Raw genomic sequence first — 18608 nt, 5'->3', positions numbered from 1 at the left:
GCTTAGTAAACAAACAATTGACTACCTTCCTAGAGACTAATGACTTGCTTGATACTTCACAGACGGGTTTTAGGACTAATAACAGAACTGAAGCCACCCTGTTAGCCATATCCGATAACATCAGATCACTTGTCGATGAGGGAAAAGCCGTAGCTCTGATTCTACTAGACCTCGGTGCAGCTCTTGACAGACTCCCACCTTCATCTACTACGAATTCTGCACAAAAAAGGAATCTGTCATAAAGCCCTAGCTTGGTTTGCATCATTCTTTAAAGACTGAACACAAACAATACAAATGGGATCTTGCTCTTCTAATCAAAAAGACATTAAGTATGGGGTTTCCCAGGGGGCCACCCTTGGCCCCACCCTCTTTAATGCTTACGTCTCATCTCTGGCAGACATCAGCAGGAAATGGGTATTTGAAATCTGCTCATATGCCAACACGCAATTGGTGATTCCTCTCACAAATCGGCTGACAAACACCGATACTAAGAATAACCTTATAAACTGCCTATCAGAACTCGCAGGTTGGATGTCCAAACACTGCTTAAAATTAAATGCCGATAAATAGGAGGTCTTGCTCTTCGGGGGAGTCCGTACAGTCTGGGACGACAGCTGGTGGCCCCAGGCCTTGGGCACGGCCCCTGTACCTAAGCAGTTTGCAAGAAATCTTGGCATCATCTTCGACGATGCCCTATCAATGCAAAAACAAGTCCACATCTCCTGCAGAAAAGGTTTCGCCACCATAAAACTTCTCAGGAGGCTTTTTCCTTGGATTCCCTTAAAATGCAAAACGTTGGTGAATCAAGCTCTGTTTTTAAGCAGCTGGACTACGGAAATGCTCTTTATGTGGGCATGGCTGATTATTTGTTCACCTGCCTTCAAATGGCTCAGAACACCGCTGCTAAGTTAATTTGCAATAATAGGAAATTTAGCTCGGCTACCAGCTGCCTAAAAGAGCTCCACTGGCTACCAGTAAGACAGAGAGCTAGTTTCAAGATCCTCTGTTTTGCACACAAAACATTGCATAAAACAGGCCCTTACATTCTACGAGATAGGCTAGAATTCCATGCTCCTTCACAGAACTTAAGATCACGCTATCAGGCCTTTGCCTCAGTCAAGCGTACATACAAGGTCAGAATGGGTGACAGATCTTTCTCTAAAGCAGCAACAGCCCTATGGAATAATCTCCCACTCGATCTACGCCTCACAGAGGACCATGTACTCTTTAGGAAGAAACTGAAAACCACTCCCTTTCCTAGATACTGAAGCTATCTAAACTAGGTCAAGAGTAAGCCGCTTAGCACATGCATTCTTTCCTAGCGCCTTGATGTCCCTCGGAATGACTGATGTGCTTTACAAGCACCATAAATACAAATACAAAAGCCATTCCATCTGTTCTGGCCACCATGATTCTGGTACATCACAAGGACTGTCCAGCAAGGAAGAACTATCCACCATGTCCACACAAATGTATACCCTTCCACTTACTCTCCTAATATAATATAAATGTTATTCTTCAAAAGTGTGAGCACTCATCAAATACTGCATATGCCCTCTTTTAGCTGCCACAGTGGGGCCAATTGTTAATAAGGACATTTCCAAAGCTGAGAAACAGTAAATTCCGTACTGGTAACTTTCCATCAGCAATAGCTGTATGGCTCAGGATTTATTCAAGCAAACAAAAGGCCAGATATGCAGTGAGCTGCAACTACAATCCAACAGGTGTTCTGGAGTAGCAGCCCAGGCACTTCATTATGTAATAAAGTGTACCTTGGAGGCCACACAAACAATTAAAAAGACATCCTTGCTCATACGGCACCTAGAGACCTATCGAGGCCATCTCTGGAATCATCTTCCCATACACTAGGCAGCCTACCAAGTTACACTCTGATACCCGAAGAACATCACCTCAAATACAAATGTAATCTCTGGAAAACATACAGCAGGCTCTGGAGCATGATCGTTTTTGTTAAGGGCTACCACCTGATTATCAAAAGTAGCAATTTGATCAAAACTTTAATGCATTTCAACAAGGACTCCAATATTCCTATTAATGTTGAAATGTCTTTGGCCCTTTAACCTATGCCAAGATGCTCCAGGTAGACACATATTACATATGTCTAACACAAAACCTGATCATGAAACTTCTTGCTGTTTTCAGCATATATATATATATATTACCTACTGGCGATAGCCAGTAGGTAGTTATAGTTAGGACCACGTTTCCATAGGAAAACCTCAACATTCTATTTTGAATAACTTTGGCGCCGGTCGACGAATCCTCGCAAATTTTTCAAAATAGGTGGGGCGCTACGCTCCGCTCCTACCCTGAAAGTCTCGGGGGGATCCGTCAAGCGGGGGCTGAGATAAAAGGGGGGTCCCAAAACGCGTTTTTCCCATGCATTTTTCCATAGAACCTTTAGAACGAGCTACAGCCCGAACGGCTGAACAGAATTACTCAAAATTTGGCAGAGAGGTAGTCCCTAGGTCAAGGAAGTGCCTTTTGTAGGTTTGGTGTAAATCTGTTCAGTAGATTCTGAGAAAATAGCCTTTAAATCAATATATATATCTGAGCCAGCTTACGGTACGCTTACCGTACGCTTACGGTAAGCGTACGGTGGCGTGCGCGAGCGCGATTCTGATTGGCTCTTAGATCTTAGTAAACATTCGAATCGGCCGAAACCAGGAAGCGGCGGCCGCCATTTTGTCTCTCGCACTGAGAGTGATTTTTAAAATATCAAGCCCAAAAACATGTAAAGGGGCTGTTTTGACAACTCCCTCCCACATAGTCATGTTGAGGGAGTCCCCAAACATCCCCCAAGTGCAAAAACGGTTTTATTTTTTTTTCGGCAATTTCGCGGGGTACGCTTACCGTACGCTTACCGTAAGCGTACGGTAAAAAAATAAAAATAAAAAAAACACTATCCACACTTACCCCACCCCCTGTGCTTTTGGTGGCCGAAGGCCACCAAATGTACAGGGCTTATGTTAAGGGCAAAAAACACTATCCACACTTACCCCACCCCCTGTGCTTTTGGTGGCCGAAGGCCACCAAATGTACAGGGCTTATTATAAGGGAAAAAAACTTAGCATTTAAAAAACCGTACTAATTCACTGAAAAAACCATAGGTTTCACACACGTTATAGTTAGGAATTAGCATTTAAAAAACCTTGCAAATTCACTGAAAAAACCATAGGTTTCACACATGTTATAGTTAGCGGAAATTTTACTGATAAAAAACCAGTGAAATTCCCCCGTTATAGTTAGCGCAGGCAACTATAACTCACGCGACTGCAATCTTCTGCTGATGACATATGTGTCTTTATGAAAAAAAAATATTTGTAATATATGTATAGCTAAAAATGTATGGAAGAAGACATGGGCAAATAAGTGTCTAAATACAGTATTAGCATCAGCAGAGGATTGCGGTCGCGTGAGTTATAGTTGCCTGCGCTAACTATAACGGGGGAATTTCACTGGTTTTTTATCAGTAAAATTTCCGCTAACTATAACATGTGTGAAACCTATGGTTTTTTCAGTGAATATATATATAGACACATATACATATATGTGTACACACACACATATATACACACATATATATACATATACATACTTTAGGATGTATTTGCAAGTTTTCAAACCAATTTCATTCTCAATGTTAGTATACATTGAAATTAAATCCATCGTGATTGAACGTATTCTGCCATTGAATGTCTTGTAGGTGTCCCAATAAGTCACTTGTATCTCTGACATAGGAGTTAAGATCTTGAACATAGGACATGAGGAAGAAGTCAATGTAGTTTGCAATAGGTTCCAATAATGCACCCTTCATTTTTATCGGTCTCCCTGGGGGTTTGGTTGAGTGCTTGTGAATTTTTAGTAGGAAATAAATCGTCGCTGTTACTGGGTGGGTAGTTGTTAAATATTTTTGTTCATAATCGTCCAATAACTTCATCTGTTTCCAAAAGTTACATTTTCCATCTATTTCTTTTTTGTATTGTGACGTTGGGTATTCTTTTAGTTTTTCATAATAATTACTATTCATGTACTTTCCACCTTTGCCGGCTATTTTGATCTCTAGCAACTAGTCTTGTAATTCTTGAAGAGACTTTTTCTCTTGAAATGTCAGGTTGTTGATATATTTTTCTTTTGGTAATTTGTAGAGAACTTGTATTACTACTTCATAGAAGACATCAATCTTGTTCCCAGATGGTAACTGTGGGTAGTAATGTGATTTTGGTTGTTTACCACTCATTCCTGCCCCTATTTGTGGGCACTGGCTGTGGAACTGGGTAATTTCCCGATTTCCCTCTTCGTTTGCCAAGTCAATTAGTGACTGTAAATGAGCTGTCTTCTACTGTCAGACCAACTGTAGGGGTTTCCACTTTCTTTGATGTTCTTTCATTTTTCAATTTTCAGTAAATATTTTCGCTACTTTTATTTTCCTGATGTATTTATATAAGTCTATCCTTGTCTGTGCATGGTCCATATAGCTTACAGGACAGAACAGTGAAATCTGAGAGTCTTTCATTTGTCTTTTGGATAGATTAATAACATTCAGATCTTGTTGTGTTTCATCTGTTTTCTTCTCTTTTATGCTTCTGGTTGTTTCTGCCAGTTTTTCTTTCTCTTACAGATCTTTTTCCTCTTCTTGTCTGCTTCCCCTTACTCGGCTCCATCCCCTTCCTCTCCCCTTGGTGGTATAGGGTCCCATATGTTTCCTCCTATTATCGTTGTTGGAGGGCCAGCCTCAGGTAAAAAAGTATGTTTCCCCCCTTCCCTCGCTATTTCAGGTTCTCCTTCACTCAAATTTGAGTCAGTTAATGAGGATAAACTTCATGACACATTTGTTGCTATGTCTAATTTCTCTTGATGTATCAAAATATTAAATTTCCTAGCATATGTGTAAATGCATCCCTCATTGTAGTCATCTTTATCTCTCTGGAATTATGTTTGGATTCAAAGTTTGTCTGGTCTGATGAAGTCTCGTCATCCTTTGACCAAGTCAAGAAGTTGATTGTTGAGGCACCTACTTTGCATGCTAGTCTGGACAGTTCTACAATGCTTCCGCATTGTAGATCCTAGTCTCACCAGGTTGGGTGCAGTCCTAGAACAATGGGTATCTTGAAAGGAACACACCATAGCCTTTTCATCAAGAATGATTAGACAGTCTGAGACACATTACAGCACTATTGAGAGTGAGGCCCTCGCTTCCGTATGGGCAATTGACAAATTCAAGAATTACATTTGGGGACGTGTATTTGAACTTTTTACTGACCATAAACCCCTTACACATATACTCAATGGTACAGGGCTGGGTAAGGCTTCAGCCATACTAGTGAGATTACTTTCAAAGCTGCAAGAGTTTCACTTTTCTATTAAGCATATATCTGGTGGAAGGAATTTCAGGGCTGACTGCTTGTTGCGAATGGCCGTAAATGATGAGTCTGAAATTGAGGATTTTGGGGACACTGAATGTGTGGTAGCAGCCTTGGATGCTAACATCACAGAACAATTGTGGATGGAAGATGATGGCAAGGACAGGAATCTCAAACAGGTCATGGAATACATTGTAAAGGGATGGCCAGAGAATAGGAAGCATAGTGGTGAATTGGAAGCTTTTACCATGGTGGCATCTGAGTTGTCCCTCGTCAATAGCATGGTCACGCAACATGAATCATTTGTTTCCCCTGTAAGCCTAAGAGAAGACATTATTAAATCTGCATATCATTGTCATTTAGGTGTTACCAAGACTTCTCACCTGGTTAAGTAGTATTATTGGTGGCCCTCTTTGGAAGCTCAGGTCAAATTTTGTATTAATTCATGCACTGAATGTCTACTGTCGGACAAAAATTGGAAATCGATAAATACACCTTTGCATTCTGTTCCCTTTCCTGACAGGCCATGGGACAAAGTTGGTCTGTATTTTTCAGGGCCTTATGAAGTTTTGCCTCATGATCTTAAGTTTCTCATCTTGATGACTATCATTCCAAGTGGATTTATCATATGTTTTGTGATGTAGCTACTACCGATAATGCCATTAAGATCTTTTAGGAGGGTTTTTGCTGTTGAGGGCTCTCCTTCCCTTATTGTAACCGACAATGGTACTCACTTGGTCTCCCATAAGATGTGCAAATTTTTACAGAAGAACGATGTCAAACATTATAAGGTTGCTTTGTATTCTCCATCGTTTAATGAATTGGTTGAAAGGGCAAACAGTTTGGTCAAGGACGGTATTCAGTGGCGTTGGGCAATCATAATATCCACAGGAGCCCCTGTACTGGGCTTGGACCAGGTGCCCAGAAGGATGTCAGTAAGGGCCTCATTGAACGGCAGTAGGGGCTCCGAAGAGGCCGCTGCCGGTTGAAGCACCTCGGTCAGGGGGTTGGTCCTGACCGTCATCGTAGGAAGCTCAAGGTTCAAGGCCTCAGCCGCCCTACCTAACACCACTGTGTATGAGGCTCCCTCCTCAGTAGCCACGGTAGGGAGAAAAAGGATACCAGGGTCTGGTGAGGTATCCAGACCACTGGCATCACCCAACTCCTCTCTCCAGTCCGGTTCACTCAAATGGTCACCAGATCTCTCCCTGTCCTCCTCATCCTCTTCTGGCTGCCACTCAGGGTGAAAAAGAACGCCAGGATAGAACAATGGTACAAAAGGACGGCTCGGCGCCAGATCCGGCATCTGCTATCCGGCGTCGGTCGACGCCAGTCCAGCTCCATGTCCATGTCAGGGTGGAGGCTGGGGTCGACGCCGGCTGGGGACACAACTGGCATCGGAGGGGGTGGAGATGTCGTTAGTGGATTCGACACCGGAGGAGGTGTCGTAAGGTCGACCGGCACCAATCCAGATCCAGGCATGGATCCCTGCGTCACCGGGCCGAAGTCGCCGGGTTCGAAGGCCTAGCACCCCCAGCCGAGTCCGCATGTCCCGAAGGCGCGCCGGTGGAGCTGGGCTGCCCAAAGATCGAGTGGAGGGCATGGTAAAAACTATAAAGTTGGGCAGGGGTCGCTCCGGCTCCCAGGAAGGGAGGGAGGCTCGGAGTCCACCCAACAGGCTCCGCGGGCAGGGCTGAACGACTACCTTCCGCAACCCATGTCATGTCAGCCGACGGACGGGGAGAACGCGAAGAGCGATGATGCTTCTTCGCCTTCTTTTTGTACTTCGAGTTACCCGAAGACGAAGACTTCGACAATGAGTGGAGGTGATGACTCCGCGACCGGTCCCGCGAACTCCCTCTCGACCGGGACCTCGAGCTGCGCAGAGCTGACTGCCGGGCCTCGAGTAGTTTTTGGGACCGCTCCCGCAAAGACTTCGGGTTCATGGCCAGGCAGTCGGAGCACAACTTCGGGTCGTGGTCGTGCACCAAACACCAAAGGCACACGAGGTGTGGGTCCGTAATCGACATTAACTTGCGTCAGGAGTCGAGGACGGGACATCCCTACATGCACCAGGAACCAGGAGTCTAACGGCTCGAAAAGAATTCAATAAACGTCGAGAAAGAGTAGTCAAAAAGTGACTAGCACTACCGCTGACGTCAGCGCGCGAGGGCGGCATCTAAGTAGATACCGCGACGTCATCCCGGCAATCACGACACCGACGAACGCGGAGTCGACCGATGCCACCTACCGATGGGCAGGGTACTGCTACGAAGAAATTTCTCCGGATCCAGTCTGATACCTGGGGGTAATTCTAAGGTGAGGAATCTATAACTAATTGCCTCTTTCAGATAATTATAATTTATTCTTGTGTTTGTTTCTTTTTGGGAGGGAAAAGTTGTGGTATGCAGCATCTTGCGGAGGCATCTTGTGCTGTACTCAGCGTGTGGATATCTCCGATCTGTTTGTATGTAATGCATTGTTTGACTGTGGTTCACGACCAGGACTGGAACGATGCGGACCAGGACTCTGTGAACGTTAGTTCAGCTGGCAGAGATCCTGGTGCGCAGCGGGAGCTCTTGGTCATGGGAGCTCTTATTACTGAATAAACGTTCAAGTTACCGCACCTCTTGGAAGCCTGTCATTTAATTTTCTTCAGTGGTGTTTGAAAGGAAAGAGGATCTGAAAGCTAGACTGGACACACAAGAAACCTCCCCTTTTGGAGATGTGGAAATGTTGGTACAAAGGAAGACAGACAACTGGCTGCCGAGCCTCTAGATTAAAACTCAAGGCATCCTGCAACAGGTCTGAACTGAGAAGAGACGTGAACATGTTGTCAAGTCCTGAGCCTTGATCCATGAGTGTAGCCCAGGCTTTCTTCAAGACCATGGGCAGTACCTGCACAACCGAATCCCACAGAGCGTCGGAATAATAGCCAAAAAGGAAATCGGTATTCACGGAGTGCAGTGCCAGGCTGGTGGAAGAAAACTTATTTTTCCCGGGGGGGAAATTGCCAGGATTTACGTGAGAGATAAGAGGCTTGGACCACCAAGCTCTCTAGGGTGGGATGTTGTGTGAATGAATTGAGGTCACTTCAGGCGGGGTGGTGGGCAATCGTCCTTTTCACAGGAGCCCCTGTGCTGGGCTTGGACCAGGTCCCGAGCAGGACGTCAGTAAGAGCTTCGCTGAATGGAAAAAGCAGTTCTGAGTGGGTCACTTTGGGTCGAAGCACCTCCGTCAAGACAGTCATCTTGACTGCCACAATGGGTAGGCTAAGGTCCAAGACCTCAGCCGTGCTTCTCACCACCATTGTAAAGGACACTCCCTCCTCCATAGTCATGGTAGGGGGAGAAAGCATGCCAGTATCTGGAGAAGTGTCCATTCCCCTGGCCCCTGTTAAGTCCACACACCATGGGAATAGGGCTCTGGCTCCGCGTTCCATGTCTGGATCAGAATGGGGACAGTGCTGGCGGCACCAGGAGTGTCGGCATCGGGTCCGGTACTGGGGAAGGACTCTGCAACCAATCTTGGGACCTTCCTATCGACAGGGATTGAGACCATCGCAATCGCACACCGGGAGACAAGGAGCTTAAGGGACCGCTACTTAAAGGCCTTCCGGTGCATGACATGGCAACTGGCGCAGATCTTTTCATTAGGGTCGCTCTCCAGGCACCAGAGGCAAACAAGCTGCAGGTCCACCATCGACATCTGTTGATGGCAGGTGCTGCAAGACTTGAAGCAGGTATTCCTAGTGGACATCTCTGCCACACCAGGAGAAGAACTCTCAAAAAGTCTTGAAAAAAGTTCAGTCAAAAAGTGACTGACTGGGTAGCATTCTCTGGATCTGCGCTGGGTGGCACTGAAAGAAATTAACTGACGTCAACGTGCTGGGGTGGTGCCTATATATGCACCATGCATGTCACTTTTGGTGCTGATGCTGCCAACTATGCAACACGGAGTTAATCAATGCCACCAACTGGAGCACAGGGGTACAGCTCCCTAAAAATTTCAGGATCTAGTCGGACACCTGGGGATAATTTTATGGTAAGGAATTTGTAGCTAGAATTCTCTATCAAATATAGCACGTCTTTTCGAAAAACAAGCAAGCAGAGGAACTGCACTGGAAGCAGATGAGCACAATAGAAGGATTTTCTTTTACACATTAAAATTAGATGCAAAAACTGAAGATTGTGCATGTGTGAAGAAAGAGCGCCTTTGAAAGACATCCACTTGCTAAACTGTTAACCAGATAAGAAAATGTTTTTTGTCATTCTATTGAGGGGTGACAGATGCACAGATTGAAAATCGGACACTGACATCATGTAGGGTAGTTTGTAGCACTCACTGAGCATACCCTGTTGCTCTTCCTGGTATGTCTCAACTGATAAACAATGGCATCTTTCACCTTAAGACCATGTAATGTCAATATAAACCTGCCAATGGTGTGAATTTGGATTGCTCCAAGTAAAGTCTCAAGATGCTGCAGTAGCTCCAGTCTGCAGTCAATAGGTTAATATCAAGACATCCTATCACAAGCACATCTCCATGGTCATGACAAGATTTAACAGGCTGTCAAGACGATAAAGAGCAACAGTATGTTTACCATGGTGCTGCAAAGTTTCCAAACACAGTCAGTTAACAGCTTGTTTTGTGAACCCTAGGTAAAAGAAGCCCACCCAGGTGTCAGCTCTGTGGGATTATCCTCAGAAGAATTTAAACCAAAGTTCCATAACTTAGTGAAAACGTGCTTCTTGGAATTGCAACTCAGATCCCTGGGAACGTTTCCTTTCAGTACAAAGCAGAAACACGTGGAGTATGCAAGCTTAAAAATCACCACTAATTATCCCTTCTCTTAAAGCTGGCACTTCGCTACCTGTCACTATTGAAATATCCTCCAAATGTTTTTACCTCAACTGCTCTACCTTCACCAATTTACACTGTTTGTAATTTCCCTTTTATTCTACTTCTTGTCTCGATCAAGGTCTCCTTCTGCTTTTATTATTACTTTCTAAATAGCGGTTTGGTTTATTTTGCGTTTCAGCTGAAAGAATACCATAACCTCTTCTCTAAGCATTGCCTCTCTTGTGACTCTAGTTTCCCTGGTTTGGGATTGTCAGAAACAAAGGAGTGTATCGTGGTATGAGCCCTACTCATATTCAAACACAGCTTGAACCAGGGAACAGTGTCCACTTTATAATTGATTAAGGTTCCCTAGATTAAGTTACCTGCAATTCGCCTTGCCACCAACCCGTCGCATTCTTCTTCAGAATTAGAATCAGCTGACCTGGAGCAAGACTTAGCTGCTCTGTACCTGTTGCTGTGTAGGCAGATGTAACCTGGGCAATCTCTGTATAGAATAAGAAACCAACAGTCATTTACTCAGCACAAAGAAGGAATAGGTGACCTGCCACAATATTATATTAATACGTACCAGGTTTTTTACTTAAAGTTCCTGTTTTGCCAGCACTACCAAAACCCTAAAATAAAAACATCAGCTTTTAGTACAAAAAACACTGGAAAAGTACATAAATAAATAAATAAACCAAAGCAATGACTGAACTAGATTAAATATAGAATGCTGAACACTGACTTGGGAGAAAATCGATCAAAAAGGGAAAAAACTGTGAAAAATAAAGTTTGGCGTAGAGGTAGGATTAGAATGACTTCACGGCCTCCAGCTCTACTCTCATTAAAGTGACCATGAGGGCAAATGTACTCACACTTAACCTTCACTTTTAGGCCCAGGTTAAATATAGTACAGGGAAAACATAAACAAACTGAACAGGCTACTCAACTATAAACCCTCTTTCAATACCATCACTGAGAAAGATCCGTTCAATACAAATTCTGGTAAAACACCATCATCCATATGCACAATATTACTCACAACATGAGAAAAGCCTCCGCTCATCTGACTTGAAATACAAAAGACTTACAAAGAACACAGACCGTATAACACATTCTCAGCATGGGTCCCAAAACTGTGTCTCATTCTGTAACTGCAGCTTGATAGATCTACTGCAAGAATGGTGAATAAAAAATTCTCTTCAACATCATCCATTTCTCTTTGACTCCACGTCCCCCATCACTTCTACTTTGTATATCAGAGTTCCCTCAGATGATTACATGAGCCCACATGCACTGTGAATGCTTGCATGCAGGCTGCATCTACTAGTTACAGTATGAAACACACTGCTATAGTCAGGTTCCTTCGTTATAAAAACCCCATTTCAGAACCCATTTGAGAGGGCCATTTGAGCTCCCCATTCTACACTTGCCAGCAAATTCAAGCCTTAGAAGTTATATGAGGGCCTTGTGCAAAAGTCTATGTGTCCCTGCGTCTGAGCGTGTCAGCCAGAGCAGTTTCTCCTATGGCCCGACAGCCTGGTTGTCAGTCATACCCAAACTCACAGGGATGGTGGTCCAGAGTCTCCGGGGATGCGCTCCTAGCCCACCAGTGAGCAGAACTCTGGAATTTGCGACTTCAACAGCAGATGTCCACAGCGCTCCTTCGATATGCTGGTAAATCTACTTTGTCTGGGGAGCAGGTCTTGGGTGCTCCTGGACGCAGGTGGTAAAACTTGGATCCAGCTCCACAGGCCACAACCCACTAGGTGGTTATGACTGCATGATATCTTTGGATGATGGCCCACTTCTTGGACTACGGGCCACCTAATGAAGTGCAGGGGTCTTCACAGATCACATACCTTAGTCTTCTAAGTGATCTCCTGAGATATGGGGATTGAATAGCAGCATCGATGAGGCGACAGCCTTCTTTGAGGCCCAGCACTACCAAGGGCAGCTGGCCTGCCTTTGTGGCAGTACGGCACCAAAGCAGTGGCCCTTTCTCTCTGCTGCAGCAACCCCCCCCCCCCCCTGGCATCAGGGCGTCACACACAGGCTAGTGGTTCTATCAGTGCAGCAGTTCTATTCTCTCTGCAGCGCCCACTTGGCATATGGAGGTTCCAGAGAGCACACAAGCAGATGACTTGATTGGCGTGCTGCTCTCAATGGACCAGAATCTCACACTCTGCCCCCAGGATTCTCTTGTTGTAGCTCCCACAGGACCTCGGTCTCCTCAGGAAATCTTCTTTCACTCAAAGGGCCCAATGATCTTGTTCAGGCAGAACCTGGGGCTCCAGGGGAGTGTTCTTGAGTCTCCCAAGTGAGTCCCCTCACCCGCCATGAGAGCTCGGCAGACACATAGTCCCCGTACTGGTCACAACAGGCAGACCTCATGCTGAGCCTGTCCACGCTGATGTACATCTTCAGTTTGACAATTTTCGAAGTCTGGAGCAACCCCTGGTCGCCCACTTTGACGTGCCGAATCCTTTGTTGTGATCTTCCTCCAGAGAGAGTCTATGATAGCAGGACAGTTTATTATCTTGATAGCTCCAAACACAGGCCATGAGTACGAGTGGAGGTTCAAACCTGGATGTCACCCTATGTGATATATACAACAATAGGTTACCACAGGACCCTAGCTCTACTCTTTATGATGGCCGTTACCAGCCCTTCTTTTTCCTCTGATATGCGCAAGCCCCTTTAACCAGTGACCTCCTTTCAGAATTAAAGTGCCTTTATTGATGTGCACCAAAGAGCCTGGATCTTCCTTCCTCCAATGTATATCCCACCCACCTCTCAGAAATCTGGGGGAAATCTCTACATCCCCCTGTTCCTCCAGCAAGCCCAGGGTGAGCCAAAAAGGAGCCGGGTGTCTTCCAAGTGTTGTGTCTATTGCGTGCGTACACACGTAAACACACACGTAAACACACACGTAAACACACACGTAAACACACACACACACACGTACAAACACACACACACACACACACACACACACACACACACACGCACACACACACTAATGTACTGTACTTTCAGATGGGCATACATACATCCAAGCGCGCTCATGCAATACTATCTCCAACATATAGCATCAGCTCACAGAGCCATATATCTCTGTATTTACACGTAACCAAGTGCACTATTTCGTGACGCACCGCACCTTCTCAAGGGGGGCACACATGTATCCCAACGCATATTCACAACCATGCATGCCAATTTCGAATGCACCGTACCTTCTCACAGGCATACATACATCCCAGAGCTGCACACAATCCAATGCAGGCCATGGCTGACTTCAGTACACAGCAGCCACAATTCACCAAAGTGGGCCAGAAGGTGCCCCTCCCATGACACAGGTGAAAGATCTGTTCACTCTACTGATCATTAACATCTAAAAACACGGTATGCTGCCACCTCTGCACTTGTGCTTAACTCCTGGTAAAGTAGTAACTGATGACGGGAGTATAAACCCATAGACTAGGTTGAGATCTGGGTAGGTAAGCAAACTCCTTTGGTAAAGGAAGTAGCGTTCCACCACATGAGAGTAGCACTTTGCTGGAGCACTCAGGACATAGGTACACGTCTATCACCATGAGAGGGACTTTTCCGCCCGGACACCCCTAATTAAATAAAGAGGTCTGTACAAATGTCTAAGAAGGGACCACATGCATCGTTCGTTTACCATTTACCCTGTCTATTCTGTGCCATCCTGCACCCATAACTACTTCGTCAGCAGGCTGAAAGAAACAGTTTACTCTAGAGAGTTTGCGAAAGTTCGTTTGATAGTCTGGCAAGGAGAAGATGTCCATTACAGTAATTATGGCAGTCTTTGTTAATTCTGATTTAGCAATACAGATCTCAGCAGAACAGAACTGACAATAACAAATGAACGAGAAGTTCTCAGGAAATTTTCCTTCAACTGCGTTTCAGTCATACCACGCTCTGTCAGAGGAACCAGCGAAACTTTAATTTGACAAAGTATACTTTAAGGGACATTGCCTAGTTTGCAGAATCTTGCTTTTTGCACTCACAGCCTGCCCTTCTTCTAATGCAAGTTGAAGGCAGGATGTGATGAGATTAGCACGTCCACCCATACTCCTAGCACCAAGTTTCCAGAAAATTAACATGAGTATTAGGCTTCTTCCTCTCTCAAACATCTTAAAACTTAACATTATGTCTGAGGATGAGATTCAAGTCAAACGCAACACCTCCAGTTTACTATATAGAAAATTACACTGGGTTGATATTAAATACAGAATTAGCTTATTACCTACACACAAGCTTTGCTATTTATGGTGTGACTGATTACTTTGATTCTCACTACACATTGATGAATCAGTCATGTATTAGTGTAGGTTGCATTTTTCCGGTCCTGATGAATTGCCATTAGACCCCTTGAGGGCTAGACTAGGCAAGAAACGTGACCTCAATTTTTACAAAATGATCACGACTGCTCTTTAGGACCATTGAATCCCACACGAGCATCATTGTTTTTAGTTAGGTTAGTGAACTTCACTAGTAACGTTTACTTAAACCCAGCATCAGTAGACCTATTTTAAATCACTTTTGTCCGCCACACTACACACTCTTCACACCCCACACCTCATCATATGGCAAAATTAAAAGATCTTCGGCAAAGAACCCCTTTCGCTGCTGACTGTGAGGCATTGCAGCATTGGCCCGACGAGGAGCATGCCCAGATGATGAAGCATGGCACCTTTCAGGGTGTGTGAGAGCACTTGCTCCTATTGGAGCGTATTCCACCGACCAGGCATACCACTAGTACTCAATCCTTCATGTCTCCTATCTTTGTCTAAGGAACTCACTCTTGTATTTAAGTCATCCTTTTAAATTAAACATTTTGTGTAAAATTAGGCAAACAATTAGTAACAGAAAAAAATTTGAGGTTTCTGTGTCCATCCAACCTAACAACTGATGATCACTAATCAAGAGGATTTTGCCTGAAATACTCCAGGAGGTTGTGACCACCTTCCAGTTCAATCATTCTTCGAGAACCATAGCATACTGGATGCCAACAAGGCGGGATTCAAACAAACCCAATGCACTAAATCTATGTAGATCTCTCTGCTATATGACAGGAAAACATTCTCTGACAACAACAGTATAAATGCACTGATCCGGTTTGCCCTATACACAGCTGTCAACAAGATGTATAAACCCACACTCAACTCATGTTTTAAGTTCACAGGCATGGGTTTGGGAGTAAAGACATAAACCTGGACCACCACGTTTCTTTTCAAAAGAACGCAACAGGCCCACTTACCTAAAATGCACAAACTGCAGACCTCACTGGCAATGCTCCTCTTCAATGTTTATCTGTGTTCCAAGGCTAATCTGATATTATCAGTTCAGTTCACCTGTTTACTATGTGGACAATACGCAAATCCTCCTCAGAGATAAGACAAAGACTTTCTGATTTCCCCCTTCTTCCAGTGTAATTAAGTCATATATACCCTGATGTTGATAATCTTGCTAACATGCAACAGAGACATATGCATGTATAAATTGTTAACTTATCCACTAATCTCTGTGATCATGACATCTCGGCCCCCACCCCAACCTGGCAGAACAAAGACATGGAATTCTCCTTTAATATCAACCACTGACTCACTCTTAGGCCAACCTGCATGTCAGCTTCTGCTTCTTCCAAAGATTGAAAAACCTCTCAATCAAGGAAACCATAATTCACTTAAGAATTCCCCTGCAGCTTAGGAATTTCCCATTTTTTCAATAGGTTCTTTTATGCAACTAACACTACAAACTTCACAAATAACATCTGGTACCTACCAACTGCCTGGTTGCCAAATGCATATTTTCAAAATGTTCTTTGTAAGCACACCTAGACTGGTAATGGAGTACCCAGGATTTCTCCCATCTTCTTTTCCTCACAACCCAATTCGTGCTTGGGGTGGGCATTCTCATAATGTATGAAAAAAGTTCCAATCAGCCAACATTACCTTAAAATGATATCATGAGTAACAGTTTTATAGAAGTTGTTAAGGACTTTGCACTGTGATTGAAATTGTGCTCCTTTTTTATTGGTTTCAACATCAGCAAACATCGCCACAGGCAACAAAATATAAAGAAAAATGAAAGATGAAATTTGCAGACGGATTCAGCCTTGTAGGGAAAAATATCAAATCTATGATAAATAGTGTGGTATACAGTGCTTGCAAAATTGCAGAGTCTCAGCTGTCCATATGAGGCCGATCGCAGTTTGCGCGATACAGGGAATAGCTGCAGCGTGCATATAGACGCTAAGTTAATGATGGTTCATCCCCTATCCCCATGACCAAGCGGTACCACCTCTCCTTGGTCGCGCGTTACCAGGTATGTGCAAAGAGGAGCCCACATGCCGCGGGCGAGCTGATGTCAGCATTAGTGCCTAAAATAAGTCAAGGTTTTCTTGGTAGTAAGTCAAGTCCTTTAGCCAATCAGTCTACCATGGGGCCAAGCGTCTCCCCCAGTGCATTGTCACCCTTCTCTTGGCCATGACAGCATCATGACAACAAGTTTGTGTTAGGTGGCTGGGGAATCTCTCCCATAGCCCATCAATGCAACCGTGGGTTCCCTGCGGATGGCCCAGCCTGTTACGCCCTCAATACAGTTGTAAATGCTGGTTCAGAACTGAGCCACTAGACAGGCCAAATGTAAAAAGTCAGCGTCCTCCTGCCCATGGTGGACAAAACATGAATTGTTCCGCAATCCCATTTTTGCAAAGCCCTATTGGGGTATGGTAAATCCTGTGTAAATACTTGATATGTAATAACATCAGCCTGTACTTTGGGGAGAGCGCAGCCCTCTGGGTGCAGCAATACTTCGAGCATTTGTCAGTAAGTGTGGGTCCCAGAGCACTCTCCAATGTTCAACCGCCCCAGGCACTGTCACAAGCGCTCCACCTTATACTGCTCTGTAAAGTCTGGTAAATCGTGTTTTAGGTGATGGAGAGGCAAGCATGTTTTCCAGGGCTGTCAAGCCCAGAGGCTCTTGGTGGAACATAGGGTGCAGCTTTTTGCAGGCAGCCCAGATGCGTTATTATTATAAAGTGTCGAGAGGTGCGCTCCTAGGACAAGCCTGCATCTCACGCTCGGCAATAAGGGTACCATCTCGGTACAGGTAGTCCATGTCCTTGAGGCCAGAAAGGGTAAACAGTTTTCAAGACCGGCCCTCCAGGGTGCAAGGTAACATTCGATTACACTCCAACTGTAATTTAGTTGGTGAAAGGAAGTCCAGTCACACTCGTCATCATAACCATTCCCAGCCAATATGGTGCATCCAACCGTGTCTACTATCAGCACATCCAACGCCAATCAAGCCTGTTGTCCGCTCCAGTCATCGATGATCGGAGACGAGCAAAGAATGCTCTAGCAAGAAGGATAGGGATGTGAGTGAAGAGATGGAGGAGTTTAGGCAGGACCAACATCTTGGCTATACTTCCTGCCAGTGACAGCAGCAGGCCTCTCCCCTTGGTGGTATAGGTGGAGGGTCCCATATGTTTCTTCCTATTGTCGTTGTTGGAGGGCCAGCCTCAGGTAAAAAAGTATGTTTCCCCCCCTTCCCTCGCTATTTCAGGTTCTCCTTCACTCAAATTTGTGTCAGTTAATGAGGATAAACTTCATGACACATTTGTTGCGATGTCTAATTTCTCTTGATGTATCAAAATATTAAATTTCCTAGCATATGTGTAAATGCATCCCTCATTGTAGTCATCTTTATCTCTCTGGAATTATGTTTGTTTATGTAGTTGTACAATTTCCTCATGTTTTTCCACTTGTTTTTCACAAGAACTTTCTCCTTCAGCTGCTCAATCACAGTGCCGTAGTTCTCTCGCCACAGCTGGTCCAAATCAGTGCTGACCCATACACCCTGGTATCGGATGAAAGCTACAGACCCCTCAAGGGGGAATTCCGTCGGGAAGCCGACGTTTGCCTCCATCAAGAGGAAAATGACAGACTTGGACCAATTACTGTTAATTCCAGTGAGCTCGCCGAAGCGTATAAACTCACGGAGCACAATCTGAAGGTTGCAAGCCAGCTCTCGGATGTATAGAGTCACATCATCAGGATACATGAACGCTATCAGTCCTCAAAACGGGTAGTAAGTGCATCAATATCAGCAAGGATCAACTTTTTTTTTTTTTAGTAGAGAGACAATTTTGTGGTTTTTTTCTGCCCCACTATTTAGCCTCTTCAGGGATTTAAACATGTAAGCAGGTAGCCCTCGCCTAAATATACTTCCACAGCCATGATAACAACATCTGTGATCCGTAGCACACTAAACAGATTGGAGTTATTCACAATTCCTAGATTTTTAACTTGAAGGGATTTTAGACATGGACTTCCTGTAATTTCAAAG

General features: G+C 44.6%; 1 protein-coding gene across 2 annotated transcripts in view; it reads right to left on the bottom strand.

Moving 5' to 3' along the window:
• Positions 1–18608, bottom strand: part of ITSN2 (intersectin 2) — a 1173023-nt gene that overhangs the window by 318804 nt on the left and 835611 nt on the right. For both annotated transcript variants that reach the window (XM_085610587.1, XM_085610588.1), the window contains 2 exons: positions 10816–10861; positions 10610–10731 (listed from right to left, as the gene is read on the bottom strand). In XM_085610587.1, the coding sequence (XP_085466713.1) occupies positions 10610–10731; positions 10816–10861 (168 nt within the window). The remainder of the gene's footprint in view (positions 1–10609; positions 10732–10815; positions 10862–18608) is intronic.

Source organism: Triturus cristatus, chromosome 6 (genome assembly GCF_964204655.1).
Source record: "Triturus cristatus chromosome 6, aTriCri1.1, whole genome shotgun sequence".
Classification (NCBI taxonomy): domain Eukaryota; kingdom Metazoa; phylum Chordata; class Amphibia; order Caudata; family Salamandridae; genus Triturus; species Triturus cristatus.
The sequence above is the reverse complement of the archived record's forward strand: the minus strand, read 5'-3'. Positions and strand labels throughout refer to the sequence as shown.